This window comes from Phyllobates terribilis, unplaced genomic scaffold (assembly GCF_046119375.1).
Source record: "Phyllobates terribilis strain yellow unplaced genomic scaffold, ASM4611937v1 Scaffold_2__4_contigs__length_985480577, whole genome shotgun sequence".
NCBI classification, from domain to species: Eukaryota; Metazoa; Chordata; class Amphibia; order Anura; family Dendrobatidae; genus Phyllobates; species Phyllobates terribilis.
This window is the reverse complement of record NW_027362762.1, coordinates 295,968,000-295,991,600: the sequence shown is the minus strand read 5'-3', so window position 1 is coordinate 295,991,600 and position 23,601 is coordinate 295,968,000. Positions and strand designations below refer to the sequence as shown.

Here is a 23,601-nt window from a genome sequence, read left to right as displayed (position 1 = left end):
ATACTTCTTGATTGCCAAGACACTTCATCCTGATCATCGCACAATGTTGATTGTAGTCATGCCTTGACCTAAACACTCCACAATTTGTTGCTTCTCAGCAGCCGACACATCCTTTTTCTTTCCCATTTTGGCAGAAAATGTAGGCTGCTTAATAATGTGAGAGAGCCTTCTTAAGTAGTCTTGCCTTTCATTGGACACACCTGCCAAACTAATTAGCACAGGTGTCTGCAATTGCTTACAGTGATATAAAGAGCCCTGACACACATCACCATCAATGAGTTTAACTGACAAACAAACAAATTCTTCCCTTATCACTCCTAAACACTTTTTGCATAATAATTTGGAACGCGGTGTACATGTGCTTTTCCACAAAACACCAGTGGTTCACGTAGTGAATCTTACAGTTCTAACTTGCCAACCGTGGTCTGTATGGAATTGTTCAATAAAGGGCCCAAAATTAAGATAACATAGATGGGAGAGGTCTCTATGAATAGGAATTCCTAAGTATTTGATACCCTGTGAGGGCCAGGCAAAGGGAAAGTTGGACTGGATGGAATCCTATATGGATTTAGGGAGGGAGACATCGAGGGCCTCAGACTTCGCTGCATTGATTTTAAAATTTTACCATGTAACAAAGTGACCTATTTCAGCCATAACAGCAGGGATGGATATATGTGATTGAGTGATATATACTAGGACATCATCAGCAAATAGAGAGCACTTGTACTCGGTGCCTCCCACCTCAATCCACCTAATATTGGGGTTATGGCGAATTGATGAGAGCAGGTGCTCCGTCACTAGGATGTATAAGAGAGGGGACAGAGGACATCCCTGCCTTGTCCCATTGGTGATTGTGAAAGGTGATGAAAATGTTCTGACGCACCCCCTGGGCCTTGGGACACCCGGAGCCGGACCCTTTTTGGTGGATGCTGGTGGTTGTAGTCTTCATGGCGGCGATCCGGTTCCGTGGCTCAGGGCGGTCAAACCAGTGGCGGAACTATTTATGTGGTTTTGATGTTTAAATGTCCGACTACGCCACCCGTGGATTGCGGTCAGAGTGAACCGCCGCTACAGGGCAGACCGCTAAGGCTGGTGTTGTGGGTGCAGCAGAGCGTAGCATAACTCCCCACGGGAGGAGTATAGCCTCAGGGCAGTGTATGCGGAGGATGGGGGTGATGGTGCAGGGCAGCAGCAGTAACGACACGGAGTCAGTGATGCAGTTCAGGGCCTTTACTCACAGTTCTTATTATCCAGACCACGTCTGCAGGTAACGGCTGCCCACGTCGTACTGTGCTCACCAGGTGAGGGGCTCAGACAACTCCCAGATAACTTTGGAGCGCTTCACAGGACCCCCTTTGTGTGTCCTTTGTCTGGCCTTTCTTACCAACACTTCTGTCCGGCTGCCTCGGGCCTCCTCTTGGTAAACTTGGCGCCAGTTTCCCTGACCCTATGTGGTGCCTTCCTAGCGGGTGGAGCAAGGGGCTGCGCCACATAAAATGTCAGAGCCTCCGGTTTCTAGCTGAGGGTCGTTTCCTGCCTCCACTAGTTCGGGGACCGGTCTCCCCCTTTGGCCTGACCCCTCCACGCAGGTGGATTCGGGCGTGCGGTGGCGACTCGCCCGTCCGCACCCCTGGGATCCCTTCATTCCTCGTTCCTGGAGCCTTCTCCGCTCCTCTTCCTTCCTTCTCCCTCTTGCAGGCCTGGGCCTCTGTTACTAGGCCCGCCTCCGGAGCAGAGCTCATGCAGAGCCCCTGCTCCCTGCCACTTCTGCTCAGACTTCTCTGCACTGAACTAAGATGGTGCCCACCTTTTATACTCCCTTCTCAATGCACCCAGGAACTGCTTCCTCCCTGCTCCTGCACTGCAGGGTTCCCCTTCCTCAGTGTTCCCTCCCCCCACTCCAGCCAGGGACAGGGACTGTCGTGCCCATCTCAGGGGCATATTGGTCGCCCTGCCCCACGGCAATGTGGTGTAATGCATGCAGGTGTCGGGTCCTGATCCACACTCCATCCTTATCTGAGAGTGAGATATCACACCTCTGGGTGAGGTGCAATACGTCTGTAGCAACCGAGCCCTCGGTGCTACAGTTCCATTTATCTTCAGCCTAGGTGACGTATTGTGATACAGGGCCGTGATTTTGGCTATAAAAGGGTCCCCTAGACCCCTACCCCAAGCTTTTTAAGAGAATCATATATGGCGTGCCAGGAGACTCTATGGAATGCTTTCTCAGCATCCAACGAGAGTATCTACTTACAAATTTTTAACTGCATCTAGCCCAGGAAATACTTTGTGCCTAGTAGCAGTGTCTGCTAGTCAGCGGATTATCCCGGCTATTAAGCAAGCTACACCACCTGTAGTTTGGACACTTAATTTTTTCAAAGGAAATGCTTCGGGACCACGGGATACTTAGTGAAGAGCATCAGGAGGCACCCCAAGGCATAGGGGCTGGGACCGGCACTAGGATGCCTTGCGGTGGACAGCCGAGCTCGATCCTTATAAAAGCTTTTTAACTGCAGCAGCTTTAGTGGACGCTACTGGAGCTGGAATTACGCGGCTGCTGGCATGAGACTTGCCCTCCAATAGATCCTTGTAAATGGATTTAAAGTGTATTCATTCAAATTAGAGGGACAATTTAAATTAAAAAGCTTAGAGCTGCCTCCACCACAGGGGGGCTCTCTCGACCCACCAGCGGACAGGCACCAGTATTGGGAGAGGGGGGCTGGCCGTCAGGGTTCACCGCGGCTCTGGCACAAACCCGGCGACACGGAGGTGGCACGGGCAGGAGCGGACTGGCCGTCTCGGCTTCTCACTTTTTGGATTTTAGAAGGGCATGACATGCCTATATCTGTGTCTCCCCCTCCTTTTACTCCTCCACCTCTTTTCTTTTCGCATGACTATATGTACTTGTCACTTTTCCATGTGTTAGTTGTGTCTTCTGAGCAGTTTGTCAGCTTTTGGACACCTTTGAAGGTGTTTTCTATGTGTTTCTATGTGTTTTTGTTTGCCTGCCATTGGTTTTAATGGTGTTCGAAGGTGTTCGACGAACAGTTCGACGAACAGTTCGGCGAACACACGGGTGTTCGACGAACCGAACCGAACTCGAACACTACGGGGGTGGCTCAACACTAATGGAGACGTTTATACTTACCACGTGAAGACGGATGTTGTGGAAAGAAGGATCAATCATGTGGAATTTTAACATATCTGATCATTTTCTTCCATCAGATATTCTGTTCCAAGAAGGTGTATGCCAGATACTTTTTACCCTCTACTCATTGAAAAATCTGGCAAGTATGCTTGTGTGTGGTGGAATTTAGAGGAATTGCTGTAAATATCTTCTATCTGTTACTGTATTACTGAGTAATTAGTATTTTCATTTATATGCAAATGAGATGTTAAGTTCTTTGGGCATGACCGAGCACTTAAGGCGCCACTGACTCCCCAGGTTTTTTCCTCATACAGCACCAGCCTCTTTAGCTTGATTGATATCTCGCTAACAGTAGTATAAGAAAACAATATGTGCTAAAAGCAGGCTAGTAATCATTAGAAGCCTTCCTGTTCTTCTAAGTTGATGTTGAGTCAGATGTACCAATCTGGCACCAAATGTGTATGATGATGTTTCTTGGTCCAAATATGCCAGAATCCATTGTGAAGGGAATCCTTCGTTAATAGTAGGTAATCTACAAACAGTGTAGGCAGCGTTCCAGCCGGACAAGTTTGCACAAACACTCGTTTGAAAAAATCTGCCGTCCTGTGAAAGTATGACATCACAAAACTACGGGCTTCTCTCTGGAAAAAAATAGTACCGAATGTTCATCTTACGCATTTCTGATTCTCCGACCTCCTTTGTCACGGATTACATTCACAGTGAGTAGCAGATCTTTATGCTACTATCTTATTCCTTGCCTGGTGCCTAACCTCATACAGTGCTATCAATCAAGCTAAAGAAGCTGGTGCAGTGTGGGGAAACAAGCTCTGGAGACAGTGGCTCCTTCAGTGTTTTGTCAGGTCCAGTGCACTTGAAATGCTAATTGCTTAGGAATGCAGCAACAGATAAAAGATATATGTGGTTTGGTGGATTGATTTTAGTGATACATTCTCTTTAAGGCATATGGACACATTTACTGGTCTAAAAGAGGTCTAAGGGGTAACGTTTCTCCTTGTGGAGAGTATCATACCGGCTCTGGCATGCCAAGGTAAGGAGGCTTATTCACCATGCAATGCTCCTCTGGGAAATTTAATATGCAAATTGTCTCTTCAGAGAGGAAGAGGACTTTAACTCTATAGTGCCACCTGTTGGAAGCAGCACAGGTCTAAAAGAGTAATGCATTTTGTCCTGTATGTTTTTGCTGGCTAGTCACTCATTACGTATTTAATGAGGTATCAACTTTTTAACCTGTTTCTGACTATGCTGAGGAGAAAATAGAAGTGGTTTATCATCGCTTCTGTCTTTTCTTTTACCAGTTACATAGTCCTTAAGGTGCACTAAGTAGTGAGTAGAAGCATCAACAATACCAATGCTTCTATTGTTTCTGACAATCATATGAATGCCGGGTGTCTTCTGGTCATAAGGATAGGTCATGAATATCACAGTAAAGCAGAACACTGGTTTTCCCAACTGAACAACTCTGTGCATAAACCCAACCAGTGAATGTGCACATAATAGGGAAGAAGGTGCCCTTCAATTCAACCCTATATTAATATCACATTTCTCCTTCAAACTTTAAAAAGAGTTTGTCCAGTTGGGGCTAATTTTTTTTTTAATGAAATATCTAGTTAAAGAGATTGATAATATAATTGATAAAGAACAGCTCTAAGTATCATAATGAATTTATAAATTATATACTATGTAATAAATCTTTCGCCTATCTCCTCCATTGATCTTAATTCTTAGTTACGCTGCTTCATGGCTATCTGTGTTATCTGAGAAAAAAACAGACGGCGAAACATAAAATCCTGTTTAGCACAAGAGGTTTTATATTTACTAGCAAAGAATAAAAGCGACCAAAGAGTTCATGAATAGTTTAAATATTCCCTATACCACTTATGATTACTAAAACTTTTCCCTTGTTTCCTTTCTCTAAGGAACGTGCATTTGCGGTGAATGTACATGTCATGATGTTGACCCAACTGGTGACTGGGGAGACATTCATGGTGAGACCTGTGAATGTGATGAAAGGAACTGTAGGACAGTCTATGACCGATATTCTGATGACTTCTGCTCAGGTAAGGAGCAATCTTTGACAATTCACTTTCAAACTAGCATTAGTTCTATAGTGGTACTTAGGGGAATGAATGTACTAGTGCACTACTCTGAGAGAAATGTCTTGTATTTTTTTATCCGAGAATAGTTTTTCCCCTCTACACACATGGTAAAGGATTGGAAACTTCTAACAATTCTTGACTCTTTTTCAAAGGTCTCTTACTTTAAAATTAATTGCAACAAATCCAAAATTCTCCATTTTAATTTAAGTGACCATATAATTAACAAAATAAAAAATTTAACAACATTCAGTTGGGAGGAGAAAGAAATTACTTACCTGGGTATAATCTTTACAAAAAATATTAAGTCCACAATCTCCGTTAACTTAGAAAACATCATTAAAAACATAACAAATGACCTTTCTAGTTTTAATCATTCTGATCTCTCTTGGGTGGGAAAGATTTTGGTAATTAAAACATTCATACTCCACAAAATTCTCTATATATTCAGAACCCTCCCACTTATTATTTCCTTCTCCTTCCTTATAAAAATTCAAAATTTAATAAATTCTTTTGTCTGGAACTACAAGAAGGCCAGAGTTGCTTCAGACATACTCTATAAGAACAAATATAATGGAGATTTGGGCCTCCCCAATATAACTGTTTACTATTTAGCTAACTTGGTTAAGCAAAGTGTATACTGGCTCAGACAAGAACCCTCACCCGCCTGGTTACATTTAGAATATACCCAAAGCAATGACAGTTCCCTCCAGTATTTGCTACTCAAACATCTCTTTAAGTCTACTTTATGTGAGCCTTCACATCACATCTTCCAAGCCTCTATTAAAGCCTGGAAGACACTGGCAAAACCCAGCAGAGGAACAGATACATTTGAACAAATTAAATATTTTTCCTTATCTCTCATTGCAAGTATTTACAATTTTTCAATCCCCGCCTCATGGACCCAATCCGGGGTTAAAAAAATCAAAGATATCCACAACGGAAACATGTTTTCTACCTTCAAAGATCTCAAATTCAAATTCGGCCTGCTATCCTCTAATTTCATGTTCTTTACAATTTTAAAAGAACACGTCCAAAAATTCCTTCTTAACAAATCTCCAAAATCTGAAATACTCTGTTCTCTCCTTTGTAATGTTGACCATATGATTTTTTTGGAGCGCCAAAAAATCGATACAACTGCTTCAACAAAGACAATACTTTTATTAAAAATGTCTATATGTCACGATGGGAAGCGGATCTAAAAATCTCATTGCATCTGGAACAGTGGGAAAATGCCATCAACTACTCCTATTCTTCTAATGTTTCTATGAAGTTCCATGAGTCATTTTATAAGCTACTGGTTAGATGGTATTATACCCCCTCCAGATTATCTCACATAAACCCTGAAAAGTCCCCATTATGCTGGAGGAATTGTGGCTTCCCTGGCAACTTACTCCACATTTTCTGGAGCTGTCCAAAAATAAAAAATCTACGGAAACAAATCTCAATCACCATAAACAGACTCCTTAATAGAACACTCTTGATTACTCCCCAGATGGCTCTACTTTCCGTTGGCCTCGAAGACTTAGACCCATCAGTTAGGTATGATATAATTCATACCTTGCTGGTGGTTAAAAATCCAATAGCTTATTTTTTTAAAAAATCCGATGTGCCTGGCATATCTGACATTTTGGAAAAGATTTCCTTACATAACTCACTTGAACTCCGATTTGCCATTAGTAATATCTGTCTGATAAAAATACTCTAAGAAATGGGATCGTTAGATTTCCATGTTTCCCAATCCTTAGTTTTATCTACCATAAAAGCTTTACCGCTGTTGTATATTATTATTTTTATACCGATTCCTTCATTCTTCCATGGTGCAGAAAACCACATTTTATTAAGTATGACTAGATTATATTATGTTTTTATTATGTTATGTCATATTATATGTATAACCATAAGTTACGATACGTATGATGATTATATGCTATATTACCCTTTGTAATTACGCAATCGAGTTCTCTAAATTTCCCCCCACCCTTTCCTTCTCTTGTCCGCTCTCCACATCCTTCTCTGTTTCCTGTTATTTCTTCCCTACCCCCTTATCATACCCTTTTAAAGGTTTAATAAAAAATTATTGGAAAAGGAAGACGGTGATGACAGAGTGGCAGCTCTCTGTGTTATACTGTTGATGTCATTGGTCTTCCACACCAAGATCTATGCTGTTACATCACATAAGTAGAGCCATCTAAAGCAATTACAGGAGCCCATTATTAAAGGAATTTCATTTATTATACCTATTAATAGGTGTTCAGAATCCCTCCAGATATAATTTAATCTTGTGAATAGGAAATACCATGTTAAGTAATTCATTTAATATTTTAATAATTTCAGTTCCGGTAATATATCATTAATATTGAGGAAATGCTTTTTGCACATGATTAATTTATTTTTTCATTCTGCCGGTGTAGACCTGTGCACAATCCCTCAATCTTAGCGTTGGATGTCAAAGATTTGTGTCATGCATACATCATTTCATAGTTCATCCCAATTTCTATATTGAAAATATACTGCCATATATTGTGTTTCTAAATATAACACTGAAATTGGAAGTGGCTGGAAAAGTTAATCTTCCTTTTTTTATTTTTGCAGTATAAGCTATATTGTCAAGTGGAGATGTTTCAGAATGTAGCGATAATTAGAATTCTGTGGCACTCTACTTAGCTCGGTGTCTCTTTAGTAGCTTGGGTGCAGTTGTTCATAGCAGAGAATGGGATTCTAGAGATCAAATTGGACCTACTTTGTGGTTCCTGATTTTGCCATCTAAGTCAGAAAGGCCTGTTTTTTTTAAGTCCATGACTTTTAGGACAATTGGCATCCACTTGTTTGCCAGCAATGTAGCCCCTTTTGTCGGGGGAAATTTCTGCAAGGGGTTGTGCCCTCTTCCTGCTTATGGATCTTTTTCTTTGGTTTTAAAGTCAGGAATATCTATTGTCTCTTCAAAATTCTAGTGATATCGATTGTATCTTTTATATTTCTGTTGGCATGTTCATACTGACCTTTGTGAGAATCCCAGCTCACATACCCACATATTTGCATGTCTAGAGTAGTATAGTTAGAACTACAACTTTAAATTTTCAGTTAATAGCTTGTGTAGCATAAAAAAAACGTTTGGCAGATTTATTTGTAGTATACAAAAGGTTAATAAACCAGAAAACTGAATATTTAAAGGGAACCTATTATGTTTCCAAATGCTATTTACCTGATATTGGGTTCAAAACCTGTGAAGCCGCTGTACTGAAAGCCCGGCTGCCAGGAGGAAATTAACTTTATTTCTCCCTGCAGCCTCTGGCTTTGAATGATAAAGGCGCAGCTGCCGTAATTTCAGTCATCCCTATGTACTAAGCAGAGGTTGTAACCTCGTCCTGGCACTGACAGCTGGGTCAGCAGTGCATCAATGCAGTGCCATTCACCTGCAGATTAACCCCCTATCTGCAGGTTAATAGCATTTTTTGACATGACTGGTTCCCTTTAGAAAAGGAAAAATGAGGTTTTGTCTTTCTTAGAAGAATATCTATTGTATGTGTGCAGAATTGTTGGTCATCTATTGGTGTGCAAAACTATTATGAAACTACATAAAATACATACATTACCAATAAAAAATATTCATTTTCATCTGTTAAAGTGATAATAATAACCATTATTATTATTTTTTCATCTTTAAGGTCTTTAATGGCTAGGCAAGCAGTAGAGTACTTTGATGAATTCGATGGAGTATTGTCCTACATAAAAATAATGGTTTTCTTGAAAGATGCAGATTTGGGTACCATTGCTTAAAGAAAGTGTCTTCTAAAAACTGGCAGAGAGTTTGTGAGTTTATTTTGAGTTCATCTTCAACCTGAAAAGGTCTAACTAATCTTTAACAATACCAGCCCTTACCAGTACCTCACCTCAACCTTGCTGGCGTATGAGTCAAAGTGGAGGTTTGTGACCATTACTGATCCAACCATGGACTCATCCATCTTGTCCATTAAGAGTCACTTTCATCTCATCAGTCCATAAAATCTTTGAAAAAAAATCTGTCTTTAGATATTTCTTGGCCCAGTCTTTTCGTTTTAACTTATATGTCTTGTTCAGTGGTGGTTGGATTTCAACCTTCCTTACCTTGGCCATGTCTCTGAGCACTGAACACCTTGTACTTCTGGACCCTCCTGGGAGGTTGCAGTTCTGGAATATGACAGCACTGGAGAATAATGGGTTCATGGTCGCTTCACATTTGGTTCTTCTCAAATCTTTGGCAGTTAATGTGCATCTTTTTTTCTCTGTAAATTACCTTTTCAGAGAGGAAGAGGACTTGAACTCTAGTGCTACCTATTGGAAGTAGCAATCCTAAAAGTCAATATCGACCCTGTAATGAGCCTTGCCATTTGACTTAGGATAAAAGTCAAACCAGAATCTCAGTTTGTAGACACGGTGTTTCAGGGTATTGCGCCTCGTGAGTGCAAAGTATGAGATCTGATTTGGCTAGGTGAGGGGCTTAAGACTGGGATCTAAGGGGTAATGTTTCTCCTTGTGGAGAGTGGCAAGATAGGCCTGGCATGTCAGAGTGAGGAGACTTATACGCCATGCATGCTCCTCTAGGAAATAAAATATGCAAATTGCCTCTTCAGAAATAACACATTTTTTGTGACCCTGTTGAGTATTTGCAACCAATCTTTCAATGGTCCTGTGATCAAGCTCAAATATCTTTCAAGAGTGTTGCATCCCTCTGTTTTTGGCCAATATTGCCTGAGGAAAACAAGTTGCCTAATACTTCTGCACACCTTAATAAAGGGTGTTGCATCCTTAGTGCAACACGAAGGGATGAGGGGATACTAGGGGGAGTGGACACCATCTAGGCTAATCTGCTATCACCCTGTCTCCACTAATGTCCCTATATTGGTTCCTCACCAATCGCCGCACAGGAACCTAAAACCCTGTATTTCCCTAGGGCTAGGCCCTGCCCTAGGGAACACTAGTCAGTCCCCACTAACCACTAAAGACAACAAGGTAGACAGACACGGGAGTAAGTAACTTAGCTTGAGCCGTTTTCAGAGAGAAAGCACACACATCCTCTTAGCACCAGAGAGGAACAGCACAAGCTTTAAGCTTTCACAAGGAAACATGTGAATATCACTGGCACCTTCCTGCTGCGAAGTGAAACTATTTCAACACCCAAGCCAGGGTGTCATTAGAACAGGAAGGAGGTAGCAGCTGGGTCCTAGAGTCAAACAGCTAAGAAGGTGTCTGTAATGCCAAACAAAGAGATCTTCTACAGCCAACAGTCTGTCACATCTGACACACCCGTGACATTGCCATACTAAGTATGGAGAAAAGAAAGAGGAGAAGAGAACTGTCTGAGGAATTGAGAACCAAAATTGTTGAATAATATCTCAAGGTTACAAGTCCATCTCCAGAGATCTTGATGTTCCTTTGTCCACAGTGTTCAACATAATCAAGAAGTTTACAACCCATTGCACTGTAGCTAATCTTCTTGAAAAAAATTGATGACAGGTTGCAACGCAGGATATATCAGATCAAGCAGCCCCAATCAAGTTCCAAAGAAATTCAAGCTGTCCTGCAGGTTCAGGGTGAAGCACATCATTCTACTGTTTAACTAAAACGGAATGAAGCCTACAAAGAAAAGAACACAGTACCTACAGTGAAATATGGTGGAGGGTAAAGATGTTTTGGAGTTGTTTTGCTGCCTCTGACACTGGATGCCTTGACTTTATGTAAGGCATCATGAAATCTGAAGATTACTAACAGATTTTGGGTCACAATGTAGTGCCCAGTGTCAGAAAGCTGGGTTTGCGTCCTAGGTCATGGGTCTTCCTGCAGGACGATGACCCCAAACATACTTCAAGGATCACCAAAAAATGGATGGAAACAAAGTGCTGGAGAGTTCTGAAGTGGCAGCTATGAGTCAGGATCTAAATTTCATTGAACACCTGTGGAGAGATCTAAAAATTACTGCTAGGCGAAGGCACGCTTCAAATAGGAGAGACCTGCAGCAGTTTGCAAAAGAAGAGTGGTTATAGGAAGTGATTGATTGCAGTTATTTATTCCAAAGGGTGTACAACCAAATATTAAGTTGAGGTTGCCAAAAATTTTGTCCGGACCATTTTTAGGGTTTTGTGTGAAATGATGTCCAATTTGCCTTTTTTCCTCTGTTTTTTTTTTGTTGTTGCAAGACACACAAAGGATATAAACATGTGTATAACAAAATATGTGTAATTGCAATAATATTGTGGGAGAAATACTTCATATTGTGGAACAATTTCAAGGATGCCAAGACTTTGGGCCATGACTTTATCTTTATTGGCCCTAGTAAAAAGCATAGATTCTGCTAAGCAGTATTAGCTTCCAAAGAAAACAAGATTAGTGTATATCTTTGGACACTATCACTATCTTACTATATAAATATTGATTGATGTGTCATTATAGTTATCTTACATTGATGATATTTACAAATTTACAACATTTAATATAACATACAAAATTTGAAAGAGTATGAATGTCTCCACAAGTGATGAGCGAGCATACTCGCAAGTACTCGGTACTCGCCCGAGCATCTCAGTACTCGAGATGCTCGGAACTTGCCGAGTACTTGTGAGATGCTCAGGCGAATGCTCGGGTCCCCACCCTGCATGTATGGCGCTCTTTAGCGCACCAATTAACATGCAGGGATTGCCTGCCACTCATTGTAATGCCGCAGCCATGGTGGTTGGCTGCGGCAAAATAGTTACCTACAGGCCAGGTATTTAAAACTCTGTTTTCTCCGTCACACGGATCACATATAAGTTTGCTCCAAACTCAGTCATTTGTAGTGAGCGTGGAAGATACTGTCCTATATTTAAACTGGGCAAGTCTCAGTAGCCGTAAGTCTGGACCGCATATTCCTCACCCTGATCCTCCTTCCTCCCACCATGCCGAGTCCTCAGAGACAACTGATCCCACACTTGGACACTCTGAAGAGCTGTTCACTTTTCTATTTATAGATGCGGGCCTCTCGCCCGGTCCACTTGAAGTGGGGCAAGAGGAGATCGCATGTAGCGATGCCCAAATATTTGAGCAGCCACGGTCACACGAAGGCGACGGTGGGAAAGTGTCACAAGAGGTAGACGATGATGAGACACAATTGCCAGAAAGTCAGGAGGAGGACCCGGGTGCGGAAGTGGAAGACGAGGTGGTGGATGATATAGTAACTGACCCAACCTGGCAGGAGGACATGCAGAGCGAGGAGAGCAGCACACAGGGCGAGGCAGAGCACCCCAACAGGCAGGAAGAAGCAATGTGGTGGCCACCGACAGCAGAAAGGCAACTGTTCTCCGTAGCACCAACACGAAGGAAGTTGCCAGTACAACTCTTAGGTCTTCCCGAGTCTGGTTGTTTTTTAAAGACTCTGCCGATAACCCCAAAATGACCATTTGCACCACCTGCCAGGCCAGCATCAGCAGGGGTGGCAAAACGACCAGCCTGACCACCACCAGCATGATCAGGCACATGGCAGCAAAGCATCCGACTTTGTGGGCCGAAGCCCAGGGTTCAGGAACAGTGTCTGCGGGTGGCACCATTGCTTCTTCCGCAGTCGTGCATGCAAGCCAATCGCCTGTCCCTGGTGCATGTGAAAATGCCTCCTGCCCTGCACCTGTCATTGCACACTCTCAAGTAACAGCATCAGTAAGCACGTCCACGTCCTTGTCCCAGCGCAGCGTTCAGTTGTCCATACCCCAGTCCTTGGAACGCAAGCGCAAATACACAGCCAATGCCCCACAGGCCACACTACTAAATTCTCACATTTCACAACTGCTTGCTCTCGAAATTTTGCCTTTTAGGCTAGTGGAGACGGAAGCGTTCTGCAACCTGATGGCGGCGGCTGTCCCTCAGTACTCGGTCCCGAGCCGCCACTATTTCTCCCGGTGTGCCGTCCCCGCATTACACAAGCATGTGTCTCAAAACATTAGCCGTGCCCTCAACAACACAGTTACCGGGAAATTCCACCTAACCATGGACACGTGGACAAGTACTTGTGGGCAGGGATGATACATCTCGCTGACGGCACACTGGGTTAACATAGTGGAAGCCGGGACCCAGTCGGACCTTGGGACGGAACACGTCCTCCTGACACCAAGGATTGTGGGCCGTAGGTCAATCAGGGTTACCCCCACAGTCTACAGCTCCTGCACCTCATCCTCCTCAGCCCCCTCCTCCTCTGCAGCCTCTATGTCCGAAATGACCACATTAGTCACAAGCTGGAAGCTCTGCAGCACTGCCTCTGCCAAGCGGCAACAGGCTGTGCTGAAGCTAATATGCTTAGGTGACAAACCGCACAATCCTGAAAAGTTGTGGACAGCTCTGAAAGAGCAGGCAGATCTGTGGCTCACTACGCTGAACCTGCAGCCAGGCATGGTCATGTGTGACAATGGCTGGAACCTGGTGGTGGCTCTGAGGCGAGGCAAGCTCACACACGTACCATACCTGGCCCATGTGCTTAACCTCATGGTTCAGCGGTTTCTCAAATCCTACCCGGAGCTGCCGGATGTGCTTGTTAAAGTACGCCACCTATGTGTCCATTTTAGAAAGTCACCTACAACTTCCGCCGCCCTTGCCGTGTTTCAGCAGTGTTTGCAGCTTCCGGCTCACAGACTGGTGTGTGATGTCCCCACGCGTTGGAACTCTACACTGCAGATGTTGGTAAGGATTTGTGGGCAGAAGAGGGTAGTTGTTGAGTACCAGCATCAACAAGGCCGTCGGTATTCAGTTCAGACTCCAGATATAAAACCTCAGGAGTGGACATTTGTGTCAGACATATGTACCATCCTCCAAAACTTTGAGGACTCCACCAAGATGGTGAGCGGCGATGACGCTATAATTAGCGTCACCATCCCGCTTCTCTGTCTTCTGAAACGCTCTCTGCTCACAATCAAAGAGGATGCATTGCAGGCGGAGCACGAAGAGACGGCGCAAGGAACCATACAGAGTGATTACACACAGCCCACCCTCATCTCATCCCAACATGAATTCGGTGACAATGAGGAAGAGGAGGAGGAGGAGGAAGGACAGGAGCTAGTTTCATGCGCTATAGACGGTACTACCTGCACAGCTGTCATACCGTCTGTTCAGCGTGGATGGCCAGAGGACAGAGAGGAGGAGGAGAGCATGGTCAGTCATCTTCTTGGTGAGGACACAGAAGTCTTGCCTGTTAGTAGTCTGGCACGCATGGCTGAGTTTATGTTATGCCGCCTTTCCTATGACCCTCGCGTTCTCAAAATTTTGGGTGACAGTCATTACTGGTTGGTGACACTTCTAGACCCACGCTACAAGGAGAACTTTATATCTTTTATTCCTGAGGCGGACAGGTCTACAAAAATGGGGCTGTACCAGAAGGCCCTTGTTGCGGAACTATTTAAAAAATTCCCATCTGAAAACGCTGGCGGCAGAGGGCACACTTCGTTGGACAACCAAGGAGTACAGGCGAGAGAGACACAACTTCAATCCAGCAGAGGCATGGGAACACTGTCAAAGTTCTGAGAGAGTTTTCTCAGCCCATTCCATCGCACAGGCCCTGAGGCGCGGGGTACTATCACCAGTTGTGCAAAGATTGGGAAGATGCTGAGAGAGTACCTTGCCGACCATACCAATGTCCTCCGTGATTCCTCTGTGCCTTATAATTACTGGGTATCCAAGCTGGATACGTGCAATGAACTGGCTCTCTATGCGTTGAAGGTCCTGGCCTGCCCTGCCGCCAGCGTTTTATCAGAGCGGGTTTTTAGTGCCGCTGGTGGAATTATAACTGATAAGCGCACCCGCCTGTCAACTGAAAATGCTGACAGGCTGACTCTTATAAAAATGAACAAGGGTTGGATTGGGCCAGACTTCTCAACACCACCAAATGATAGCAGCGTAGCATAAACTCAAATCCAGTGTCTTTTCTTGGGAGGTGTATTCCCATGCACCTTTTCATACCCAGACATGGGTATACGCTTCCTGATTTCAGCTATTTGCTCTTGTCCTCCTCCTTCTCCTCATCCTCCACCACCATATCACCAGGGTGACTGTGGTCCGTGATGCAACACCCACATAATTTTTTTAAAGGGTGCTTATGATGCCCGTAAAAATTTTTTTTTATACAGTATGCTCATGTATACCCCCCACAGGAGTAAATGTTTGTCAGCCCATACACTTAGTGCATGGGCATTACAAGTATAGGAGGCCCGCTCCATTCTAATGGGAACATTTTTTTCTGAGGCCCTCCTCCACGTCTCTTCCAAGGGGCTTTGGAGTGCCTCCAATTTTTGGCAGCCCTTGCATTCACTGCATAGGCCAACACTATCGGAGACCCACTTCCTAATAATGGGAATATTTTTTTTTGAGGCCCTCTATATCTCTTCCAAGGGGCTTTGGAGTGCCTCCAAATTTTTGCCAACACTTGCATTCACTGCATAGGCAAACACAATGGGAGACCCACTTTCTAATAATGGGAACATTGTTTCCAGGAGGCCCTCTGACCTCCACGTCTCATCCAAAGGACATTTGAGTGCCTCCAAATTTTTGGCAACCCTTGCATTCACTGCATAGGCAAAAACAATGGGAGACCCACTTCCTAATAATGGGAACATTGTTTTCAGGAGGTCCTCTGACCTCCACGTCTCTTCCAAGGGGCATTGGAGTGCCTCCAAATTTTTGGCAACTCTTGCATTCACTGCATAGGCAAACAAAATGGGAGACCCACTTCCTAATAATGGGAATATTGTTTTCAGGAGACCCTCCTCTAAGTCTCTTCAAAGGGGTATTGGGGTGCATCCAAATTTTCAAAGTGGTATTGGGGTGCATCCAAATTTTGGGCAGCCCTGGCACTCACTGCATATGCAATAACAGTATAGGAGACCCACTCTTTAGTAATGGGAACAATAAAACATAGCCGGCTGATGGCTCTCTAAGAATAGTGAGGGCCGACTACTGGCCCTTTAAGAATAGTAAAGGCCGCCTGATGGCCCTATAAAAATAGGCTTTGTGACTTTCAGAGTTCCTCCTTCATAAATGAAACACAATGTGTCTGATGATATCTCACACACCACATGGCCAGATAAGGTTGTAAAATGTTAAAATTACCTTTCCCAGCGAATGCATTTGTCACGGTTGAAAGCAATGCAAAAGTGAAAAATCGCATCAAAAAAGTTATGTGTGAACATAGCCCAAGGCGTGGAGGAGCATTTTTGTTTTTGGTTATTTATTTAGCTTTTTATACAAGTCATTACCCTGGGAAGGATGTTCCTTAACATATTTCCCAGGAAATTCTATTTTGGTTTCGTTTTGGTATGTTTTTTTGTGAGTCCGTAAAAGTGGCATAATACCTCTGACAACGTTGTTGACAGAAGTGACCTGGGAGTCAGAAATGCTTCCAGGGGTCTTCCCCATACTATTCCCGTCATTTGAGCAATGATTCCCATCGATTTGGGCAATTTTTAGGCCCTCTGCAGACCACCGGGGGAGCCGCCTGAAAAATGCTCGAGTTTCCCATAGACTTACATTGGGCTCGTTGCTCGGGTCGAGCACCCGAGTATTCCAATATGCTCGACCAGAACAACGAGCATCCGAGCATTTTAGTGCTCGCTCATCACTAGTCTCCACCCTTACCTTTTCTTGAATTTGGTTAAGGACCTCAATTTCTTGTGAAACAAATACAATATAGTAACATTCTATCAACATCATTGATTGGCTGCAATTTATATCACAACCACTGAATGACCACACATAGATATTGACACATGTAGCTTTGACATTTTGTGACAGAGTATCACAAAATAATGTATATTATAAAAAACTATAATCTCATATCTCACATTAACTGAGTCAAGGAGAAAGGAAAGGAAGGACAAACCTGTTCTCTTTAAATGCTACTCCACTAAATTCAAATAGCATGCTATATTATTAATATCAATTGGACCAAATGATTTGATGGCCTGGGCCTTTAAGAGTTACCATATCACTGGGTTGAGTAACAGATAAACCCTTGTTTATTAGAATTCTCTTAATTTTACATATTCCAAAATGACTGTTGTGAGAAAACTTTGAAAAAAACATATTTTCACAATACTTTATCAGTAAATTCTTATATTTTAGATAACCAGCTAATTATTTTAATGGAACAGCATGATGTGAATGGTTTTGCCAGCATATAGTGGTAATATATTCAATTTGTTTTGATATATATTGAAACCCTAAATGAAGTTTGGGTTATGGTATACACATCTTTACTTCTCATGTAAATCTCTTTTTTGTAGTTTTATACATTTTCATAAATCAATGTAATATTATATACACTGCTCAAAAAAATAAAGGGAACACTTAAACAATGGAATATAACTCCAAGTGGATCAAACTTCTGTGAAATCAAACTGTCCACTTAGGAAGCAACACTGATTGACAATCAATTTCACATGCTGTTGTGCAAATGGAATAGACAATAGATGGAAATTATTGGCAATTATCAAGACACCCTCAATAAAGGAGTGGTTCTGCAGGAGGATACCACAGACCACATCTCAGTACCAATGCTTTCTGGCTGATGTTTTGGTCACTTTTGAATGTTGGTTGTGCTTTCACACTCGTGGTAGCTTGAGACGGACTCTACAACCCACAGAAGTTGCTCAGGTAGTGCAGCTCATCCTGGATGGCACATCAATGCGAGCTGTGGCAAGAAGGTTTGCTGTATCTGTCAGCGTAATTTCCAGAGGCTGGAGGCGCTACCAGGAGACAGGCCAGTACACCAGGAGACGTGGAGGGGGGCGTAGGAGGGCAACAACCCAGCAGCAGGACCGCTACCTCTGCCTTTGCGCAAGGAGGAACAGGAGGAGCACTGCCAGAGCCCTGCAAAATGACCTCCAGCAGGCCACAAATGTGCATGTGTCTGCACAAATGGTTAGAAACCAACTCCATGAGGGTGGTATGAGGGCCCGACGTCCACAGATGGGGGTTGTGCTCACAGCCCAACACCGTGCTGGACGCTTGGCATTTTCCACAGAACACCAGGATTGGCAAAGTCGCCACTGGCGCCCTGTGCTCTTCACAGATGAAAGCAGGTTCACACTGAGCACATGTGACAGACGTTACAGAGTCTGGAGACGCCATGGAGAGTGATCTGCTGCCTGAAACATCCTTCAGCATGACCGGTTTGGCAGTGGGTCAGTAATGGTGTGGGGTGGCATTTCTTTGGAGGGCCGCACAGTCCTACATGTGCTCGCCAGAGGTAGCCTGACTGCCATTAGGTACCGAGATGAGATCCTCAAACCCCTTGTGAGACCATATGCTGGTGCGGTTGGCCCTGAGTTCCTCCTAATGCAGGACAATGCCAGACCTCATGTGGCTGGAGTGAGTCAGCAGTTCCTGCAAGATGAAGGCATTGAAGCTATGGACTGGCCCGCCCGTTCCCCAGACCTGTATCCGATTGAGCACATCTGGGACATCATGTCTCTCTCCATCCACCAACGTCATGTTGGACCTCAGACTGTCCAGGAGTTGGCAGATGCTTTGGTCCAGGTCTGGGAGGAGATCCCACAGGAGACCATCTGCAACCTCATCAGGAGCATGCCCAGGCGTTGTAGGGAGGTCATACAGGCACGTGGAGGCCACACACAATACTGAGCCTCATTTTGACTTGTTTTAAGGACATTACATCAAAGTTGAATCAGCCTGTAGTGTGTTTTTCCAATTTAATTTTGGGGGTGACTCCAAATCCAGGCCTCCATTGGTTAATAAATTTGATTTCCATTGATGATTTCTGTGTGATTTTGTTGTCAGCACATTCAACTTTGTACAGAACAAAGTATTCAATGAAAATATTTCATTCATTCAGATCTAGGATGTATTATTTGAGTGTTCCCTTTATTTTTTTGAGCAGTGTATTAATGTGGCATTTTGCACATTACTAAGTTTGCTTACACTAAATTTGATGCTAATGGTGACTTTTGGTGCAGGTCATGGGCAGTGTAATTGTGGACTATGTGATTGTAAAGAAGGATGGACTGGAAGGAAGTGTGAACATCCACGGTCCTGCCACCTGTCAGTAGATGAGAGCAGAAAAAGATGCCAGGGAAACTCCCCTTTGCAATGTTCTGGAAGAGGTAAGTTTACAGGATAAAAATTTCTTTTATATAATAATTGTACCAGACATTATGTCAAATATGTGTAATAGCATATGCGTATAATGATATTTTTTCTAACGATTGCCTTACTATATTTTTGATAACGATTACCGTGTTTTAAACAGCATGTCATAGAAAGGAGCCAAACATGGAGGCAAAGCTACAAAATATATCATAGAATTTTTTTGCAATACCAATAGTCCTGCCTCTTATTGTTAAAATGGTTGTCCAGAACCTTCTTTTACTCCTAGGCCCAGTATAGTCTACAAATTGAAAAATCTAGTGTCATCTACTGATTCTCTGCTGGTCTTCCATAACGCTGCCAATTTCCTTGCTTCTTCTCCTGGCAGTGACAGCCAATTGCTCAAGTTGACAATCTCATTAGCCATGCCACCATGGTCACAAATGCTGCAGAATTCTACTGGGTCTTAAAACAACATAAGGTTTGTGTTAGAGAATGCCATAAATTAGGGAATATTGCATCTTAACACCTTTGTAGATCTCTTAATTTCTTCAGGGATTTGTGCGTCATTTTAACATTTGGAAATAGACTTATTTTAAAATGGATTAAATTGGTCATACTGTATGTCTTAGATCCAGAAGAACAAGAACCATCCACAAGTCTTGAGTTTAAAGATGTTTTCTTCAACTGGATAATCGCTTCTTAATCTATACAGTGCCCCATAGAAAATCAAAACAATGTATACTCACCTCTTGCAAAAGTACCATTCCAGCGATGTCTGTGCTGACGTTCCTTGTTGGTGGGGGTGACACTGATGTGTCATGTGACTGGTGCAGCCAATCAGTAGTAGCTAATCAGCTGCAGCTCATTGATACTCATGGATGTCCACTCTGCCGAAATAGTAAAGGCTTCAGTCAATCACCTCCTGTAGCGGCACTAACCTCGCTGAAATGGCGCTGCTGCATAAGGTGAGTATTAGCATTTCTTATTTTATTCTGGTGACTCGAGCATTTAATAAGAGGTTGTCCAAGTAATAATTAACCCCTTTAATGGTAGGTGACGAAGGCATTTAATGACAGGCGACTGAGCTTGCAAAGCTGGTAAATTGCGGTAATTCTAAAATACATTTGTTGTATACATGTATATTTTAAATTAACCTGAAACGTCAGGTCCTGCCCTTTCTGCTTGGTGTGTTATGCTATTGTCTTAAGCCTCATAATAAGATACTCCAATGGAACATCCCACAGTTGTTTTTGTGACTCTGTATGAAATCAGAGACACAAGGAGGTACAGTGTGCTCCCATATTGGTTTTGTATCATGGATCCAAACAACACAGATCTGTAACATTGTAATGTGCGTGAGAATTGAGGCTTTTTATGTTTTAGATCAATCTACATAGCAAGTTTAGATAACATACTGGAATATATTAGGTTCAAAGGCCAAAAGATAAATAAAGTAGATATTCTACATTGGAAGGAATAGGAAACACAAAATATTGTTTGAAATGATACAACAGGTCTGGTTTCCAGATAAATATCCCTGTGTATTCTGTACATGATATACTAAAGTTCAACACTAAATCAGGGGTCTACAAACTAATAAATAGGTAAAGGTAATGCACAGTCAATAAATACTATCAGAAACAGCACAACAAAAATTATATTGTTTGTTTTGGTGCAAACATTTTAGTAAACGCTTTGTTTACTGGTCCAGCCCAATTAGAGGTTCTACTAAGTTTTTCTTGCATAATATCCCATTCCCTATTAGTGAACCTCATTTCTAAAAATATCATGACCTTATCATTTTGGAGCACAAGCTTACTTGAGACAGTCTTTCCCCCATGCTGTCAGCTTTTGTTAAGATTAAAATGGATTACATTTTAGACTTTTAAGAATAATTTTATACTCTTTGCACTTGTCTGAATTGCTTTAAGTGTACTGGAGTTCTGATTTAGCCTGCTGAAGCTATTTCTGCATGTGTCTTACCATGGTGCCTGATTTAATCCTGTGTTAGAGACTTATCATAGCGAATAATATGTTCGTTTTTTTAACAGATGAGTTTACCCTTTATCATCTGTGTTATGTTTCTATTTAAAAGTCTATTGCTGATGTTAATCTAGTTTATTGTACCATTATCTAAATTAATGTATGTTAAGTAACCTGTAAAAAATGAGCATTTCCGAGCCAATGCTGAATTTATACCTCTTTATTGTCTGTGGTAGAATGCTTTTATTTTCTATCCACTATGTCCTCTAATTACTACAACTAGGAAGGGGATTTATACCATGGCATATACCACCACAATTTTGGAATTTCATTGCATGGGATGTGGAAGAGAGTTTGGCTACTACTAAGCAGCAGAAAATCTTGCTTTAAACCAGCTCATGGTGTTTGCTGCACTATGTTCTCTACAAGTTGATAGCTGAAATTTATTAATTATGCTTTCCAATTGTCTATAAGAGATTAACACTGAACACAACTGTGTGTGGCCAGCAGCTACAGGAAGCACAGTGTTCATTGTACCTCTTTCTTCCCCTGTTGTCAACATGGAAAGATAATTTGTTACAGATTATGCAGTGAAGAGGGTGTACTCCCTAGTGTTACTTCATGAGTCAATATGTATTATTTTGTGGGGTAGTATCCATTAGTAAATAACAGCTGTACAAATTATGGCAAATGCAGAATATCTCATGGTTTGTTGCATTTTTAAACTAATTATCATGTATGATTCACAGAATTAAAATGTTTCTAAATTGAAAATATATCTAATGACTCATTTCCTATAAAGACTCTCTATAGCTTTTAAAGGGAATCTGTCCATAGTATCAACCCTCCTGAGCCATTTATATGGGCATGTACTGTAGGTCATAGGAAGCTGAATAAAATGATACCTTTAGATCTGTGATCTGATGTCTTTTTCCAGAAATATCCATGTTTTTTTATATGTAAATGAGCTGTTCAGGGCTATGGGCCGGACACTGATCTGCATGAGAATCGGCCTCCAGAGATTATTTAAAATAAAAGGAGGCGTTACCAGTGTGAGACATGTAACTAACACAGAACAGTAGAACTGAACTTTGTCTCCTTGCAAACACATTTTTTGCAGCTCTCACAGCTCTGCTGTATTGCAACACTATTGCAACCATGTCTGCTTGTGAGATGAAAGCTGAAGCACTGAGAGGAACCTGCAGATGTGTCTGTTACAATCACACACAGCTCTGCAGTGAGATCAGAAGAGTAGCCATTACATATAATTTTATTCAGCTTCCTATGACCTGTGTGCCCTTACTGACGACTTAGGAGAGTTACTTCTACTGTCAGATTCCCTTTAAACATATTTAAACATGTGTGTTTTCAGCTGTTGGCTCCTAAGTTTGAATACTATTCTAAGGTATTAAGTTGCATAAAACCATTTAAATGGTAACCAGAGATGATTATCTCACATATGCAGCTACTTACAGGTGATGTGTAGTCAAGGGGACCTGCCGTCATTTAAAGTAAGAATTCAGTCCATACTATTCTTTCTATGGTCTATTATAGATGAATGAGTTCCCAGCAAATTAAAACAATTTGCGTTTTGATTTGTACAAATTGCTGAAAATCTGCAGCTATCACATCATATGGTGAAGCGCATTCAATCAGGAAAGACTGGCATAGCTTGTCTTAAAGCCCAGGTAAGAAATGCAGCATCAAATTTAAAGTGATTTAGGATAGGGAGAGTATGTCAGAGCTCACAGCTCAGCAATAGAGATATTAAGAGGAAGCCTTAAAATGTTGGATAAATACTTAAGTCTGTAATGTGGTATACAACTGCAGCGCTGAAGAAGATGAATGAAGTAGTCTGAGAGAGACAGGATAGGTGCCAGTAGCTACGCCAATGTGATTGATCACTTATATGATGTAGATGACATCTGTCCTGTAGCATTTGAATTTTTCTCTTCATTATTAAAGCACTGGAAGCAGCAGCCAAGCAGCACAATATTTTTTCCAGAAGAAAATCTGAAATCATATATCAGGGGTGATGTGCTTACTTGCCACAAGCGACTCTACTAAGTTTCTACATTTCTTGTGCAATCCATTTTATGAAGAGGGGGATCATTGTTTTTTTTAAGCACAAAAGAAAATTCCCTAAATTCCAGACATTATTTAAATGCAACTGTGTACACAACAAGCAAAAAAAGTTTTTTTTTTGTACATATTGTACTAGTCAAATTTTACAAATCTACACATCACAAAAATACATTGCAC

At 42.3% G+C, this 23,601-nt stretch overlaps 1 protein-coding gene across 1 annotated transcript in view; it reads left to right on the top strand.

Moving 5' to 3' along the window:
• The window catches only part of ITGBL1 (integrin subunit beta like 1), a 768,314-nt gene that overhangs the window by 368,825 nt on the left and 375,888 nt on the right, over positions 1 to 23,601 (top strand). Inside the window, exons 6-7 of the mRNA XM_073670396.1 lie at positions 5,086 to 5,226; positions 19,224 to 19,370. Coding sequence (XP_073526497.1) covers positions 5,086 to 5,226; positions 19,224 to 19,370 — 288 coding nt within the window. The remainder of the gene's footprint in view (positions 1 to 5,085; positions 5,227 to 19,223; positions 19,371 to 23,601) is intronic.